The sequence below is a fragment of the Phaenicophaeus curvirostris genome, chromosome 16, assembly GCF_032191515.1.
Source record: "Phaenicophaeus curvirostris isolate KB17595 chromosome 16, BPBGC_Pcur_1.0, whole genome shotgun sequence".
NCBI lineage: Eukaryota > Metazoa > Chordata > Aves > Cuculiformes > Cuculidae > Phaenicophaeus > Phaenicophaeus curvirostris.
The window spans coordinates 9,283,342-9,301,047 of record NC_091407.1 but is presented as its reverse complement, the minus strand read 5'-3'; the positions used below and the strand labels follow the sequence as shown (position 1 = coordinate 9,301,047).

Below are 17,706 nucleotides of genomic sequence, written 5' to 3'. Positions count from 1 at the left end.
TTTGCCAAAGTGATTCAAGTCACCAGAACTGCATGAGCTGCACTGTCTGGTACATTTTGCTTGGTTGGACTGAGCAGTGCATTGGCAAAAATGTCCCCTGGACGAAGTCTAAAGTTTAAAAGCAATTTTAAAACAGTTCGCCCTTTTCAAGTTTTGAAACGTTCTGAAGGAAGGGCTCTTTCATTCCCTTATGAAGCAGAAACAACACTGTTTCTGCTGCAACAGGCCCATCTGTCCAGCTTTGTTTAGCAACTTGGAGTGCTGGAGCACAGGCTCCAAGAATGTCCTCCCGGAGCAGCACAGCTCTCTGCTCCACAGCTAAGCAGGGCTTCACATTTCAGAGCATTTCAAATCAATCACTGTGGTTTGATCTATCTTTTCATCCTGCACTGTCCTCAGAACTGCAAACACAACCCCCTGGGTTCCTAAATATGAAACATACACTTTTATCCCAGATCTGTGGCAAAACGCCGCCTAACCTTTTATGCATCCAGTCTGGGGTTAGTTACTGGGTCACATGCTAAGCTCAGCTTAAAAGCGTCCTCCCTCAAAAACAGTCAGATGTGGACAAATCCTTGCACCCTCCTGGGACTTGCAACGAAGCCAGCAGGGTGCCACACAGCCCTAAATGCAGGATGGGCCTCTGAATCCATGAGGAATTGTATTAGTCTGGCTGCCTGGGGCTAGACCACCAGCTTAAAGACTTGCAACCCCCTACAGCTCTGCAGCACAGCTAGGGAGTCACACATGACTTTGCCAAGACTTACTGTTTTCCTGTGAAGCAGAAAAGCCTCACTATTGTCCCTCTTTACGTATGGGGAAATGGTACACAAGGAAGCAAAGTAACTTGCAGAAGTCAGTGGCGGAAGCAAAATTAAAACCAGGAGTCCTGACAGCCAGGTTTTTAGTTGCCAGACAGCATGAAAATCTGCCCAGGACAGCTCTAGGTGTTCACAAGAGTCCACTAAGTTATTCTTTTGATACTGAACTTCCTAATACCGCTCCTTCAGACAATCCCAAATACCTACTGGCTCCTCCTCTTCCTCATGGAGTGAGAACGTTGAGCGCAAGGACATGTTGGACTCAGAGTGCAATGAACGGACGGAGATAGCAGAGTCAGAGCGGCGCGGGGTGCTGATCGGAGGCTTCAAAGAGATAAAAAACAGTTCTCATTATTGCAAATAATTCCCCTTGGTTCCAAAACCCTATGCATAGAGATTTCAAGTTCAGTCCCCCCCTCCACAAAACTCAGCTGCTCCATTTGTTCATCCACTCTGTCAAGCTGCACAGAGCAGCCCCCAGCAGCAGCATTTCTCGCCACTGCTTCCCTTCCTTCTGCACTGCGCTCAGCGACAGGATTAACTCACTAAACTGAGCTGATGTCCAAATTCCAAGCACCTTAACTTTCTCAAAGGTGCCTTCATTTGTGTACTTACTGTGAAAACCTGCAAAGCAACGAGGTGGAAGTATTAATCCTTCACAAATTGCTTTATAAATCTCCCCCCGAGACATCTACCAGCTCTGGCTGTTTCTACAGCCCCTGCAGCAGCACTTGTTGTTTCGCTCACTATCTAACTTCTGCCAAATTTCTTTGCGTAAGTGTGGAGACTTCCTTCTATTCAATTCAGTAACAGACTGGCTTTGTCGCTTCCTGCTCGGGAGGCGAGAGCTCAGTGGACACCGCAGGCACCAATCAAGACAAATCCCACTGGCTGTGGTGGCTGTGGGACTGGCTTTGAGGGAATGGTGCCGCTGGAATATCAACCAGCACTGCACGTCTAAGGGTGGAATATCAACCAGTAGCGCGTAGCCAAGATGCAATTCAACAACAAAGTAGAATTGGAGTCTCTTCAGAGCATGGAGTGATTGGACCTGGGGGTCTGGAACAGCTGGCAGTGCAGCTACTGTGGGGTTACTCAGGAAGAGATGCTGCTGGCAGACTGGGAAGAGTGAGAGCACAGAGAGGAGCCGTAAAAGTCTCCAAGGAGCAGAATGGATGGGTTAACAAAGGTGGGAGAATGAAGCCATAAGCTGCAGACCCTTGGCTTCCAGTGCTCAGGCTGCTTCTATCACACCTATACAAGGCTTGACTGCAGCCTACAGCAGCCGCAAACTCTTAGAAGTGCTGGCTAGAAGGAGCTCCGGAGATCACTGGAGATTCATGCTCAAAAAGAGAACCCCCTGGGCCTGGATCAGGTCAGCCCTGGCACTGCCCACCTGGAGCAGGGAAAGCTGCACGGATGAACCCTGCACCTCAGGCTCCTATCCTGTGCTGCCTTGGGAGCACAACATTTTTTCTTCATGTCCAACCTGAACCTCTGGAGCTGCAGTCTGTGAGCTTGCCCTGAGTGAACATCAGACACAAGGACGGACAAAAGCGATGCAGGAGGCCCGTGGGGCAGGCAGGAAATTCAGCAGTGAGAGATGGAAGATGAGCTTCAGAGACTACTGTTTTCCCCCAAGACAGACAACACCACAGCCCGCATGCAGTCCTTGCTGGGCTGCAGAAGAGGAGCAGACCAGGATCCTGCTGGCTCTTCACACTGCTCTGCTCCTTCATTTTTACGATACCAGGATCCTAGCAGCTCAAAAATGTTGCATCTGCTAAGAAGCCAAAGCATAAAGTTGTTTTTATTGAAGAAGGCAAATTTATTGGCTAAATATGTAAACCCTGAGAAGGAACAGTTATAACGAGGTAAATCAGGTTTATGTGTATCCATTAATTTTATTCTTTTCCTCCACTAGCTATTAAAGTAACAAGAACAACTGCACAGCTCACATTCTGGAGGTGACACAGAGATCAGGGCAGCAACAGTAAGCTCTGCGGAGGCGGTTTTATCAAGACCAACATCCTGTGTAGATCAGCAATGGAGAAGAGGGGGGCTGCAGCCCAAGAGCACTTCCAGGAGGCAGGGATGTGAGGCAAAGCTTTGCTAGGCTTGTGCCACACTGCAGGCTCTGCTCTGTGTGTCCTGGCTCAGCTATAGTTGGTGTAAACTGATGTGTTGAGAAAGATCATCCTTCTTGGGCTGCAGAGACAACACTGAACAGCAGGGGTATGTGCTGACATTTACCGCCCCTCTAGGTAGCTGTAGCCTTTGTTTCTATCAAGCAAACAAGATTAAGATGCGAGAGACCTCAGCTCTACAGGGTCAGTCTCTGCACTGCTTCTCACTCCTAGCCTGGCTGTTCCAACGGAGCCTTCCAGCAGGGCAGCCAGCACAAGGGACTGACCACAGGGTGCTTGTGCACTGCGAACAGAAGAACAGAGCGTGCGGACCACAGCACCCCCAGCCTATGGGCATCTGCCCAGGCTTGGGAGGACCTGTATGGATCAAAGCCAAGGAGCACCAGGCCCTGCCGCAGGCGCACAGTGGCACACGTGGCACTGCTTTGGTCAGGCTTGGATTTGGGAGGATTTGTCACAAGGGTCCCACCTCCCCACAGCTGTTCCAGGGCTATATCTGCATAAAACATCAAGTCCATTGTCAAATGGCCCAAGGATGGAGTGCTCAAATGTGGTTTGATAGAAGATGGATAGCTTGCGGCTGGCCGGTGACTCAGTCAGGCCTCTGGATCCCAAGCGAAGCTCCCTGGAAAACAACCGGGACTTTGGACAGCCCGTCAGCTCTTCATCCATCACCATACATCTGCCCCAATATTCAGCTGGAATCTTTAGGCACAGTTCCCATCATGTCAACTACAAAAGCAGCCTCTCTGTGATGGCTCTAGTGGAGTCTTCGTGGATCCATAGTGGCATGTTATGCCGATCCCCGTAGGCATAGCAAGGCTGGGCACCCAGGGCAATGTTTTCAGGAGAGGTGACTGCAGTGGCTCAATAATCCCTGCCTTGTGCACAGAACAGGCTGCTCTGATTTTGGTTTCATTAACAGAAGCTCTAAAAAGAAAGGAAAAGAAGTGGTGGAGGTCACAGGAGGGCTCTGACTTGTCTCCAGCTGTCCCTCTGACAGCTGACAAGCCGTTGGCAGTTTCTGGAGAAGGGAAAACTTAGCCATGAGGAAGGGAAATCGCAGATTATTTCTTGACAAAGCAAAGGCAGCTTCCTAAAGGGGTTAGTGAGAGCTTGTCTTGAGCAGCCAGCAGAGCAGGTCTGTGTAAGGGCTTGGTTTGTTAGCGCCTAGGGCTGCAGACTGCTTCTCGAACCACTCATTAATCCTCTTCTTGTTTTTCCTGAACAGTATTTAGAACTCCAGGGAAGTCCAAGAGGACTGAGGCAAGGTCCTAGGAGAGATCTCTCTTGCTCTCGGTCACACCCCTCAGTTTGCCATGCTGTGCTTTTCAAAGGAGTCAGGGAACTTCTTCATCGGACACGGACAAATATAATGTCCCCAGCACACTTGCTCCCCTGGAAAAAACCTCACCTGTGCTCTGAGAACAGCACAGCTCATGAAAAGGGCACAGTGAACACAGCCCTCAGCCCATGGGATCAGAGCTGACAGCCAAGGGCTTCCTGGAGCAGAAGCCCAGCAGCACAAAGTCAGCGATGGGATGAGGAGCTGTGTTTGCCAAGGACACGAGGCAAACATTCAAAGGACTTTTTGAAAAAACAAACACATGCTTGCATAAAACACAGCAAGATTCCCAAGCAACAGAAGGAAAGTTATAGGAGGCTGACAATAAAGCTTTTAGCAATCTGGTGTCAAATTCACTTTAAGCAGTGCTGTAGCACCACGCTGCTGCTGCCCCTAGCGTCTGCCAGCGCCTGACTTCAGCAGCAGGGATCCGTTCATCCCTGGCTTGGAAGCTGGGTCTCATAACCTGACGAAGTCTGCAACGACTTAATTTTAAGAGTCTACTGCTGACATGCTTAAATCCAAACAAGAGCTTGCGGTTACGAGATGTGACTGGAGCACTAGGGAGAGGAGATCAAGGCTTCAGAGCTGTCTGTCCATTCACTCAGGTTTGCTTTGCTGTTGTTGTTCTTGATTTGATTGATGGAGCTGATTTAATTGCTCTTTAAGCAGCTAACCCTGAAGCCCATTGGATCGCTGAATTCCCCAAAAAGAAGTTACTCAGAAGCGAGTGTGATGAATGAGAAAGCTGGCTACAAAACTGGGAAATGCTCTTCTCTAAAGATATTGGGAGAGAAAGGAATGGTTTGTGTGAGCAGACCCTGATGATGTAATCCCAGGAACTGAGCAGTCTGTGGTGTCTGACATCCCACTCTGCAGGTTTCAAACATGCTCCCTGTAGTCACAAGCCCCATCTGGGGGTGGAAAGCGGAATGGATTTTCTGGTCACAACGGCAGGTCCATCCATACACCCTGATTAGCACTGGCCTCAGCCACAGCTGCGGACACCACTGACAGGAGTTCTGTTCTTTCCCAAGCTCAGGACCAGCCTATCAGCCCAGGCCAGGAACAGCCTCTGCTTCTTCATGGCACAAACTCCAGCAACCACAGGAGCAGCCAGGAAAAGCTGCTGCCTGTCGTGCCTCTGGTGCAGACACAACGCAGTGCACAGGAACAGTGAGGGAGGCAGAGAGGTCAGGAGGAGCACCACACAGCTCTCATTTGACAATCAGCTAAGGCCATCAGCAGGGCAGCCCCTTTCAGCACGTACCATGCTATCGTCCTCATCTCGCGGGGAGTAGGTGAGCGTGCTGGAGGAGGATGGGGTCCGACGATGCTGCTTAAAAGTGTTGGTCCCGTCAGCTTTAAATTAATAAGAACAAAAATTAAAAAGCAAGCATTTAGGCTCCTCAGTAACATTTCTGAGCCACAGGTCACTCTCTGCCCAGTTCTGGAATCCCCAACATAATAAGGACATGGAAGTGTTGGAGTGAGTGTAGAGGAGGCACAGAGATGATGTGAGGGCTGGAGCACCTCCCGTACGACGACAGGCTGGGAGAGTTGGGGTTCAGCCTGAAGAAGAGAAGGCTCTGGGGAGACCTTAGAGCAGCTTCCAGTACTGAAAGCAGCTCCAGGAAAACTGGGGAAGGACTTCTTAAAAGGGTGTGGAGTGACAGTATAAAAGGGAATGGCTTTAAATCGGAAGGGGGAAGATTTAGATTAGACATTAGGAAGAAATTCTTCACAATGAGAGTGGAGAGTCCCTGGCCCAGGTTGCCCAGGGAAGTCATGGCTGCCCCATCCCTGGAGGTGTTCAAGGCCAGGCTGCATGGGGCTTGGAGCAACCTGATCCAGTGGGAGGTGTCCCTGCCCATCGCAGGGGGTAGAACTGGATGGGCTTTAAGGTCCCTTCCAACCTAAACCATTCTGTGATTCCATTCTATGAGTCTGAAAATATCTGGAGTTGAGAGTCATGCACAAATGTAATCCAAGCATCTCCCCCAGGCAGATGTTCACGCTTCCTTATCTAAATCAGTGTCAAGTGCCACAGTTTAACTTCAGTAAAGTAAGGCTATCTTTATTCCAAACTGCAACCAGAGCTCTTCCTGCATTCACACCAGGGCTGCAGGCAGGCTCCTCAACTCCTGGGCTTTGAGGAACAAAGCACAGGAATTTTAAATGCTCAGGTGAACTCCCAAGGAGCTAAAAAAGGTCCTGGGCATTTTACCAGCATGTCCAGAGTGACTCACAGCCAGGCAGAGAGTGAAGAGGGGGATTTTAAGCACTAGCAATGATTGCAGGAGAAGTCACAGAGACAGATCGAGTTTGCAACTGAGCTCTGTATCAAACACTGTTGTACAATCCTGATTTCACCAAGGGCTTCCCAGTGGTGCCTTTAAGTCTGCCTAATGGGAGAAGATGTCTGTGCATGCTCATTTCCATCCTGTCTAGTGATCAGATGCCATCATTGAACAACACCTGGGCTCCATAATACTGACATCAGCCCTAGAACCTGTTTGTAATGCACACAGTGCTTGTCCCAACAGCTTTGTGATCTGTACAACAACAGTGGTAGGAATCACACACAGCGTGCTGGGGAGCGCTGGGGAGAAGCTCTGTGCACGAAATACACTCACCCTTTGTGATGGTTGTCACAGCAGAGTAGGCTGGCCCAAAAGTGGTTTCCATTCTCGTCTGAAACATGAACAAGATAAAGGTCAGCGTGTATCACTGCAGCTCAGCTCCAAGCCTTGCTGCCCCTCCTGAACTGGTGAAAAATAATCTACATATATATATGCGCGCATATCCTCAACATGTACCTGTGGATATTGTGATTTTTAAGAAGCACAAAAGTACCATATTTTCAAAAGCAATCTTGTTTTTCTCAAAAGAAAGCATGTGAACATGAACAGCAGCCCTCACCCCTGTCCTTTGCCAACATCGAGCCTTACCCCGTTAGTGTTTTCAGAAGTAGTGATGTTTGCTGTGCCACTGGAGAAACGATTGTAGCGAGCGTTCTTGTTTGAGCTCATAATCTAGGCCAGAATCCGTTAGTCATGGGAAGTTTGCTCTGCAGAAGAAGACAGACAGAGAGTTCAGTTCATTCTCTGTGTTTTCCTGGACTCAGGGGACAACACTCTCCTGTGCCAGGCAGTGCTCAAGTAGACAGGGAACCTGTCCACCAAGAATAAGCTGATCAGGAAGGATCCTAAATCAGAGACCCCTTTCTGCCCAAGGTATAGTTAAGTCTTGGTGTAGTTGCAGCCAGCAGCAGAGTCCAAGGACCAAACAGATGGAGCAGACATCTGCAGGGAGGACAGATGGGCCAAAAACAGTTTAACAAGACACAACCAAACCCCTTTTTTGCAGGACAAGAGCCAGCCACCAGCAAAGGGCACCTCGGAAGAAACACCCCGCAGATGTTTGCAGCCAGCCCATGTGGAGCTCCCGGTCCCTTTCAGACACGCCTGCTTCTGGCCCCGGCTAAGCCAGCAGTGCTACAGCCAAGCTTTTGCACTCTCACTGCTCCTATTCCCAACTTTTGTGAAGGTGAAGTGTCATGGGTGTTCCAAACAATCAGTTTTCTCTATAAAGGAGATGACTGTGACTCCTCCTCTTTGGAGGCTGGGAACCTGAGGCTCACAGAGACCTGAGACTGGCCCAGGGCCTCCTCAGTCCCAGCTCAAAGAGTGCACTCGCCTGCCCACCAGCCCCTGCACACAGAGCTCGTGTCCTGCACTCGCATTTCAAACACCGCAAAGGTGATGCTCACGGTGTCCTTGGTCAATGCTCTGCTCACAGCAGACAGCCCAGCCAAGCCTGGCACAGCACGGCGCGTTGCTCGTTGCAGTTCAACATCGAACAGCCTTCAGGCAGCCAGCTGAGAGCAGCTGCACAGCCCGGGGGACCACTGCCCGGGTCTCAACTCTCAGGAAAAGTTACAGTCCTAACCAAAAAAACCCAACACCCCAACCAAAAACTTCAAAAACAGTCCCAACACCATGTCAAAACCAGAGATCTGGATAATGTTTTCCACACATTTGAAAGACTGTCCTGGCTGTTCACAAATGCCAGATCCCTGAGGAGATGCTAAGCAAAGTTGCTGGAGTTGACTCAAGAACAGCAGGGCTGAAGCAGCGTTGTGCTGCTGCATCAGGGAGATCGGCCGAGTTTAGAGTTGGGTTTCAGCAAGCAAGAAGTTGCCAGCCGTCAGGATTCTTTTGGAGAATCATAGAATGGTTTGGGTAGAAAGGGACCTCAGAGGTCACCCAGTTCCACCCCTGCTACCACGGGCAGGGACACCTCCCACTGGACCAGGGTGCTCAAAGCTCCATCCAACCTGGCCTTCAACAGCTCCAGGGCAACAAGGCAACAATCACTCACAGATCAAAAGAGAGGGAGTCTCTCTGCAGGGAAGGTTGTGGACTGTCTGGAGAGCCAGGCAGAAGCCTCATCCTCTTCTCATTTTCAGGGTATGTGTTGCCTTCCATCGGAGAGGCACACATGGACGCACCTCTCTGGAGATACACTTGGTGACACAGACTGTGATCTGGACTCTCCTTCCCTGGAGTTCATCTTTATTATTATTTTTTAACATGCAATTTTACTGGTTTTGACAGTAAAAATGGTGGGGAAAAAATCTACCCTGGAAAAATCAACGGTGGGGACCTGCTATTCACTAAATCGCACAGCTGATAGCAACCAGATGCAGGGAAGGGCTGGGCTTCAGCATCTGCACACCACAGGGATCAGCGCAGGCTTTTGAGACTCGGTGAGAAGCCTTAAAATTTCTACTTTAGGACTCCAGGCAAGGAAAATTCCAACTCCAGCAGTTGCAGAGAGCAGGAAAAGCTGTGCTCTCCTTCCCTTCACTGCAGAAGCCCACGGGATAAGCAATGGAGCTGCTGTCGGCTGTTTGACAGTGCTGCCAACCCCATCACTGCAGGGAGAGGAATCACCCTTGGGATCAGTGTCCTGGCTCATCCCCTGGCCCGCGCTGCCCACACAAGGGGACTGGCAGGACTGGCACCGGTATCTCAAGGGTCTTCCCCACTTTCAGCCCCTAGAGCACACACAGAGCCCTGGTTATTCCCAACACACAGCAAAAGATCCTTACAACCAACCCCAAAACAAGGCTTCGAGAGGAGACGTGGCCTGAGGAGAAGGGAAGGCAGAGTCTCCCATCCTTCACAAACATCACACAGCCTGCCTGGTCCCAGCTTGGAATCTGTTCGTAGTGTGGGAACAGCAGCGCTGCGGGCGCAGAGGCACCACTGGGGTGTGCGCTCCAGGGTGAGACACGGACGTGGTGCTGGGTCCTGCAGGAGGAATCCAGCCCCACTGGGGAGCGGCTGGCAGGCACAATGCCCCGTGCTGCGCAGGGTCCCATCGCCAAGACACCTGCAAGCATCTCCACCTCACCTACACTTGCTTTGTTGTTCTTTCCCCCCTTCAGTTCATTGAAGTTGTCTTTAAGGTTATTCACCACTGCAGAAACTGCAGGGCTGGCAAAATCAGGCACAGCAGGAACGTTTGCGGGAGAGCAAAGCCTCGTGAGAGAGGCAGGCATGGGGTTATCCTGCTCTGGCTAGGAACAGCCTGTGGCCGACGGGAATTTCCTTATTTCACAGCCTGGGTGTTTATGGCATAAGACACAAGCTTCTGTTCCTCTTACAACACTGCAGCCAGAACGGGAAGGGTTACGCATCCTTGGGAGTGTTGGCACATCATGGGGGAAACTATTGCAAAAGCCCAAATGCTCTGTGCTGCCCCAACAGCCCCCGCATGGCCAGGCAAGCAGGGGCCGGGCTCAGGGGCTACAGCCCCTTCCTTGCTGCTCCATGCAGCCAAGACTTTCCTGGAGGAGGTAACCAGGCTCCTTCCACCTTATCCTTCTGCAGTATCAAGGTGTTGCTCACCGTTTCTATTAATTAACTGGTTCTCAGGGGAGCACAGCAATGCCCCAGACCAAAGCATGGAGGAGATGAACTCAAACACCAACTCTCCTACAGAGGCAGCCACAGGATAGTCATGCTGGCTTTCCTGGTCAGTGTCTCTGGTAGAAATACTGCTCATAAGTGCATGCAAATCACATTAACAGGGCTTAAAGAACACAGTGAGGAGGACCATCAGCACCTAGTCCAACTCATAAATCACAGCCTGCAGAAATGTTCGTGAGCTACAGTAGATCATGGAGACAGACACCCCTCTGGGCAGGAGGCAAGGTTGGAGCTCAATGGCCACTCCTCAGGTTATGGGAGACACAAGGGTTCCCAAGAACCATGGCTGGGTAAGCTTTGTCAAAGTCACAGGGGAAGATGTCAAATAAACACTGAGCAGTGAAATCGCTAAGTTTGCAGGTGACACCAAGTTCTGTGGAGGAGTCAAATACCATGTTGATGGTAAGGAACTCAAGAATCTCAGAAAACCGAGCAGTAAAAATGTTTGGAGATGAGATTTTATGGAGCTAGGAGTCAAGCAACACATCCAGAAAAAAAACAATGACAGCAGGCCCATGCGATGCGACGCTCTGAGCTGGCAGCTGCAACTCAGGAAAGAGACACTGGAGTATCTGTGGACAGGGAGCTACAATTCTCAGCCTAGAAGGGAGCAGCAAACAGACCAAAACATGCTGAGCAGCACCACAAAGGCTGCAGAAGACAACTACAGAAACCTCGATGTACTTGTGCCCTAAGTGCTGCAGTTCTGCTCTTTGCTTTCAAAAAACTCAGCACAGCCTGAGAAACTTCAGGGACTGACAAATAAAACAATAAGTGGGATGCAGCCCCTAATCCAGCTACTCTGAGGGTTGGAAAAATAGGAGGCAAATGGATGGTAGATAGCAGCCAGGTTCACACGCTCTCCATGAACAGCTTCCATTTTCCAAGGTGCTGCTGATGAAGTGAGTGCTGGGCAAACCATTCCTGACACTCAGGTGACCTCCCCAGGGCCAGGCTGGCATGCCAAGAGCTGCAGACACTGCCAGAAGAACACAAAACATGAACAGCTCAGCCTTTCAGCAGCGCATGGCGCTTCCACCTGGTGGGTCTTTGCTACTGGGGAGCAGAAAGAGGCTTTTCATTGTTTACAAGCCTTTGCACTGCTCTTAAAAGCCACACAAATATTTCTGAGCTGCTTAAAGCCAGACCATAATTGTACTGAACTGTCAGCAATAAAAATAAGTGATACTTTCAATTGCTGCTCTTACCAGGGCCTCAACTGACTGCAGAGCCGAGAGCACATTCGAGAGCTGTTTGAACACTGTAGCTCACCTGTGCCACTGGAAATCACTGTTAGGTGGTTTTCCTAAAGGGTAATGAGTCCTTGGAATAGAAAAACTTTTTGCAATAGTTATGTTAAAACCTCAAGCGGTAACTTTCAACTGCACCTGTAACTGGATCAAAAGCGGTTGCTGTGGTGGAACAAAGCATCTCATTTTCCCAAAACCTTAAAATCGAGTTAGAAGTTAGAACAGAGGCCAGTGTTCAATGCTGTTTCCATGACACAAAAGCTATACTTGAAGTTTTACTTCCATTTTAGGAAGCCTGAAAGCATCCGTCTACTTTTTCTCACGCACAAGGCTGCAGACGAGGGTTCAATGGAGCTTGACCCCTGCAACTGCGATCGCTCATCAGGGCTCAGTGCCTGTGTGGGGGCCAGGCTGGCAGAAATGGGCAGCTCACAGCTCTTCCACACAAGCACCTTAATCAAAAGGTGCTCTAAAAGCTGGCCCAAACATTACAGTGCTGCATGCTGCTCCCTTCACAGCTTGTGATCGCTTCTGCATCCTCACTCAAAGTACAGGCCCATTCAGGGACCTTCACACTATTAAACTGTGGATTTGTTGAAGAACAAAAACAAAAGTAAGAGAAGGCTCCAGGGAGACTTTAGAGCAGCTTCCAGTATTGAAAGGAGCTCCAGGAAAGCTGAGGAGGGGCTCTTGGTCAGGGAGGGCAGGGATAAGACAAGGGGGAAAATTTTCAGCTGAAAGAGGGAAGATTGAGATGAGATCTTCCAGAGAAATGTTTTGCCATGAGGGTGGGGAGGCCCTGGCCCAGGTTGCCCAGAGAAGTCATGACTGCCCCATCCCTGGAGGTGTTCAAGGTTGGATGGGGCTTGGAGCCCCTGATCCAGTGGGAGGTATTCCTGCCAATGGCAGGGAGGTGGAACTGGATGGGCTTTGGGGTCCCTTTCAACCCAATCCATTCCATGATTCGATGAAAGCCATTGTTTGTAGGTTTCAATCTTGGTTGCTCAATTCAGGAACAGCCCAAGCTCAGACAGAAAACCCCTGCACAAGCAGACCCTGAACTCCTTCGTGCAGCTCTCACCTCTGCCCTGCACCGCGCGGAGCACCAAGCAAGGCTGTGCCCAAGAGACCTGCCCATGAGAAACAGAAACCAATCCATCCTCAGCCACTCGAGTCCCACCTTCGGCTGGTAACACCCCAAAGCTCAGCTGCCTGCTCTCAGCCAGCAGCACCAATAAACACACGCTGGTTTCAGCAGAGGCTGCACCCATGCCCTCTAATGAAGCCAGAGGAACACTTGCCTTGCCTGCTGTCTTCTCCTTTCCTGGAGCTACCCTGCGAGACTCAAGGCAATTAAAGTTCCTACACTGCTCTGTTCCTTGATTGCTTGAGTGCAGTCACCAAGGACTTTTCAAACCGCTTTGCCTCACGGGTGGCTGCGCTCCTCAGGAACAGTTTAACTGCTCCTCTGCCACAGTATGGCATTCTTCCAGATTTAAGTCCTAAGAAACCCAAGCCCCATCATTACTGAAACTGCACAAAGCATCACTCCCACCCCTGCTTCCCCCAACAACCTCCAAAGCTCTGAAGTCCCTGACATGCTCTTGCTTGCCCTCTGGGTGCAGTGAGACCACCTGAAAGACCCCTCTGAAATGCACCAGCTCCCTCACAAAAACCATATCTAGTAAAGGTCAGTCACCTGCTCTTTATATGCACAGTTTCCTTGGACTTTGCCACTGAGAACTAGCAGAGGAGCAGAATGTAAGGCACATGGGTTGCTGCACAGTCAGGCATTACATATTCTTGCAAAGGTCACTCTGAAGGACCACAAAATCAGCATCACACAGCCCCAGCTTGCTGGACAGGCAGTACGGACCCATTTCTACACTGGTGCTGGAGTTCAGAGACCTCCTGCTTCTCTAGTAAGAGCCAGACACAGGGCTGAGCGCAGTTCCTCCCTCACTACTATCCTGAGCACTAAAGCAGAGCAGCGACACGGGGAACCCTGCCGCCACAGCCCCAGCACCCAGGGCAAACGTTTTACCTTGGCGGAAGCTCAGCATGGGCCACCCAAGCCGACACGGAGCAGCGAAGCCTGGCCAGATGCCACCATGACCAAGTTCCTAAGCTGTGGGCAGGCTTTTCCTCAGTCAAAACGTCTCTTCCGCTATCTGTGTGCGTGTATGTGTGCATCGCTCTTAAGTGATGTAAACAGAAAGGCATGCAGAGCAGTGGGCGATATGTAAATTCAGCTGGAAAATCCCACAGCTCGGCCAATCCCCGCCTCACAGCTTTGCCCTGACTGCTCTGAGACCGAAGAGGTTTAGCCTAGAACAAACAACTGCTCTCTTAGCACACACAGATTTATTCCTCTGACTGGAAAAATCTCAAGGGATAGGAAAGTCCATTGCTCATTTTAAAGGGAGCTTGAGTTTCTCACCCTCTTTAGATCGTTCCCAAACTATTCATAACCTGGAATATCAAGCAGTGTAACAAACAGCAACACAGCCTGATTGTAGAACCAATCCAGCTAATCAAGAATGGCACAAAAAGGCAGAGCTGGTGAGCAGGGCTTGCCTGAAAGCCAAGCACTGATGGGGAGGGACTTCCACTGCCAGGACAATCCCCCTTCGCAGGAGGACAACAGGCTCCCACAGCTGAGGTTCTCCAGGTGCAGGCACTGCTTTGCTCCAGCCCCCAAAACACCTCCTGTGGGTTCTACACCTTGTCAAGAAAGCAGCAGGGTAATTCTGACGAAGTCCCGAACTTGGGTGTGCTAAGGGCAGCAGGAGCAGCCTCTACATGGGTAAGTTGGGGTGCTGCTGCCCCAGACTCCTGACAAGCTGCTGAGCTTGGAAGAAGTGAGACATGTACCCCCGAGAGCAACCACCCACGTCTCCTGTGCCCCAGGCAGCCCATGGGCAAGGGGACCTGTCAGTGTCAGCCCCATCACGCCCACAGCGAAGGACACAGTCAGGGAAGGGAAGACAAGGGGCAGAAAGATAGGGAGGGAAGAGTTCCAACAGACTGACCTTGCCCATGTAATCTGAGTATCCAGTCAGTGAAACCAGGAAGGATTTTCTCCCAAATGCCTTTCTCCTGGTATAAATCAGGCTTAACTGAGACAACCCAAGTGGCAGCAACAATCACATCACAGGAAGCGCCACAGCCATGGCTTGCAGTGGCCAGGAACGCCCAACAGGACAAGGATATGCTTGGCCCACGAGATGACTGATGGCTGAACGCCAGCTAAAGCTGCAAAACGTCCCCACTGCTCAGGACGAGCCCCAGCTGGTGCACAGCCACTCCCGTGGCAGCTCACGGCAGAGCCGGCACTGGCACACGGCGCTTGCCAACTTCCCAGAGCCCGTGGGCTCCCTGCGGCTCCCGCAGCGTGGCTGTTTGTGGAGCCCCAGGGAGAGAACATGTGACTGCAGAAGGGTTTCAGTCAGGGGACACAAACTCACCTGTGGGGCTTCACAAGTGGCTTATGGCCATCTAAGGCTGTGCTTCCATTGGAATAGGTGACTGCGAACCAAGCCCCATCACTCCCACACTGCAGCGTGGTTGGTGGCTTAGAGCAAAAATGCAGCAGCTATGGAATGGGAGCAGGAACTATTTAAGGGAGACCAGAGAAGTCGTGGCTGCCCCATCCCTGGAGGTGTTCAAGGCCAGGCTGGATGGGGCTTGGAGCAGCCTGGTCCAGGGGGAGGTGTCCCTGCCCAGGGTAGGGGCTGGAACTGGATGGGCTTTGAGATTTCTTCTAACCCAAACCATTCCAGGATTCTATGAATTAAAGACATCACTGGAGTGACAAAGGAGACAAAATTATGTGATGGAATTGAAACAAAGTGTTGGCAACACTACCAGAGTTGAAATACCAACTTCTAGGCCAGAGTTCTTCACAATCCCATTACCCCAACGGTACAACAGCCTTGACCTGGCTTGCTATGCACACATCAAACCCAACTGCCTTACAAACCAGCTCTCTGTCCAGGTGCTTCGGCCCGTGAGCCGTTGTTTGACACCTATGGAGCTCAAAAGCAAGCTGAACTCCACAGAGGGTCCTCACTGCTGGCCTTCACGCACACAAGAGGATCATCAGGCCACAGTCGTGGATCAAACAAGAGGGAAGTGTCTGTCAGAGAGGCAGCAGCTGCAAGCTGGCAGCAGGACAAGACAGAACCTCACAGCTGAAATGAGAAGATGACAGCACAATTGCACTGCCTGCCCAGAGACGTGCAGTCGTCCCAGGTCAGGCATGGAGCTCAACCACCAACTCTCCCACATTGCGCAAGGTGTGAAGCCAGAGCGGAAGGAGACAGGGTTACGGGAAGACAAAAGAGAACCAGCAGCAACATGCACTCCACACTGTGGAGCAACGGAGCAGAAAAAAAGACAAAACTCAGGATTCACAGGGGTCTGAAGGAGACAGGAGACAATGGCTGCGCTCCTCTGCACACTGAGCTCCTCTGGCACTGGCATCCAGTTTAAACCCAGTGACAAACCGTCCAAGCTGGTAGCAGCCCCAGAGCTGCCTCGGAGATGCTCTGGGGAGCACCAGAGCTGCCCCACAGCAACGGCAGGACCTGCCACAAACCCCAAGCGGGACCCGCAGCCCCTGGGGGAGCCACCACAAGCCCTGAGCTAAGCCCTCAGTACCCAAGAGAACTGTCACAAGCCCAAAGTATGACCCCCAGCGCTCGGAGAAGCTGCCACAAGTCCCAAGCGGGACCTAGGCACCCGGAGCAGAGCCACCACCAGCCCAGAGAAGGACCCATAGCGCCCAGGGGAGCTGCCACAAGCCTGGAGTTGAGCCTGGCAGCCTTAGGAGAGCGGCCTCAAGCCTAGAGCTGAGCCTCGCAGCCCGGAGTGGAGTTGCTGCAAGCCCCAGACAGGGTCTGGCAGCCCTAGGGGAGCCGCCACAAGCCCGAGCAGCACCTGGCAGCCCCCGGGGGAGGCGCCACAAGCCTCGAGCGGAGCCCGCAGCGCCGGGGGAGCCGCTCCAGGGCCGCCCCAAAGCGCCCGGCGGAGCCGCCATCGCCCGAGCGGGCCCCGCTCGCCCGGGGGAGCCGCCATAAGCCCCATGCGGGGCTCGCCCGCGCCCCCAGCTCCCCGCCGAGCCCCCACCGTACCTGGCAGCGGCGGCCGGAGCGGCGGCGCCCGGCCCCGGCTCATCGCGCCCCGGGCCTGCTCCCCGCTCGCCCAGCGGCTCCGCTGCCGCCTGGGCCGGAAGCGCCGCGCCGCGCAGCTCCTCGGGACTTGTAGTCCAGCACGCCGCTTTCCGCGCTCTCCACTATGACACCTGGACTACGACTCCCAGCAGCCCTCGCGGCGCCGCACCGGTTGGCGCCTCGACGCTAGAAGCGGTGCTGCTACTGGCTGGGCTCGGCGCTCCCCAGGGGCCAATCAGATGTCGGCGCGCCACCGCCTCGGGCCACGCCGCGCCGCGCGATGCTATTGGCTGGGGGAAGGGAGACAGCCAATCAGCGCCGGTAAGGGGCGGGAGCGCGATCACGCCAGCCGCTCGCGATTGGCTCAGCGGGCGGGCCACCCGGCCAATAGCGGCGCGAGGGAGGCTATAAAAGGCGCGGCAGGGGCACGCGGGCGGCCTTTCCGGCGCGGAGGTGAGAGAAGCGGGAGGGTGGCGGGTACCGGGGCCGCTACCGGGGGCTGGGCCGGGGATGAGCATCGTTTCTATTTCTGACACCTCGTCTGAGGGCGGCGGCGCCGCGGCCCCTGCGGAGGATGCGCGGCTGAGGCCCGCGGAGCGGCGATGGGGCCGGGCGAGGCGGTGCGGCCCGGTCTTACCGTGCTCTGCCTTCTCTCCCCAGGGCCTGGCGGGAACCGGATCGGGAACAGGGAGTTCCAGCAGCGAGGAGTGTGGTGGGGGGGCGTCGACGTGTAGCTGGCACAACGCGGGACCGGGCTGATGACAGAATCGTGGAATGGTTTGGGTGACCTCAAAGCCCATCCAGTCTAACCCGTATCACGGGCAGGGACACCTCCCGCTGGATCAGGGGCTCCCAGCCCCATCCAGCCTGGCCTTGAACCCCTCCCGGGATGGGGCAGCCACCACTGCTCTGGGCAACCTGGGCCAGGGCCTCCCCACCCTCCCAGCAAAACATTTCTTCCAAAGAGCTC

The 17,706-nt window shown here is 52.8% G+C and overlaps 1 protein-coding gene across 4 annotated transcripts in view; it reads right to left on the bottom strand.

The window, feature by feature from the left end:
- TRAF7 (TNF receptor associated factor 7) overlaps window positions 1-16,834 on the bottom strand; it is a 31,206-nt gene extending 14,372 nt beyond the window's left edge. The window contains exons 1-6 of one of the 4 annotated variants that reach the window (XM_069869991.1): window positions 16,698-16,769; window positions 12,869-13,064; window positions 7,265-7,383; window positions 6,950-7,007; window positions 5,584-5,675; window positions 1,029-1,145 (exon numbers count right to left, since the gene is read on the bottom strand). In XM_069869991.1, coding sequence (XP_069726092.1) covers window positions 1,029-1,145; window positions 5,584-5,675; window positions 6,950-7,007; window positions 7,265-7,345 — 348 coding nt within the window. In that variant the 5' untranslated portion in view covers window positions 7,346-7,383; window positions 12,869-13,064; window positions 16,698-16,769. Of the gene's footprint in view, window positions 1-1,028; window positions 1,146-5,583; window positions 5,676-6,949; window positions 7,008-7,264; window positions 7,384-12,868; window positions 13,065-13,606; window positions 13,628-16,697 lie in introns of those variants that run through there. The other 3 variants (XM_069869990.1, XM_069869992.1, XM_069869993.1) reach the window with 3 other exon arrangements.
- Window positions 16,835-17,706: the final 872 nt, after the last annotated feature.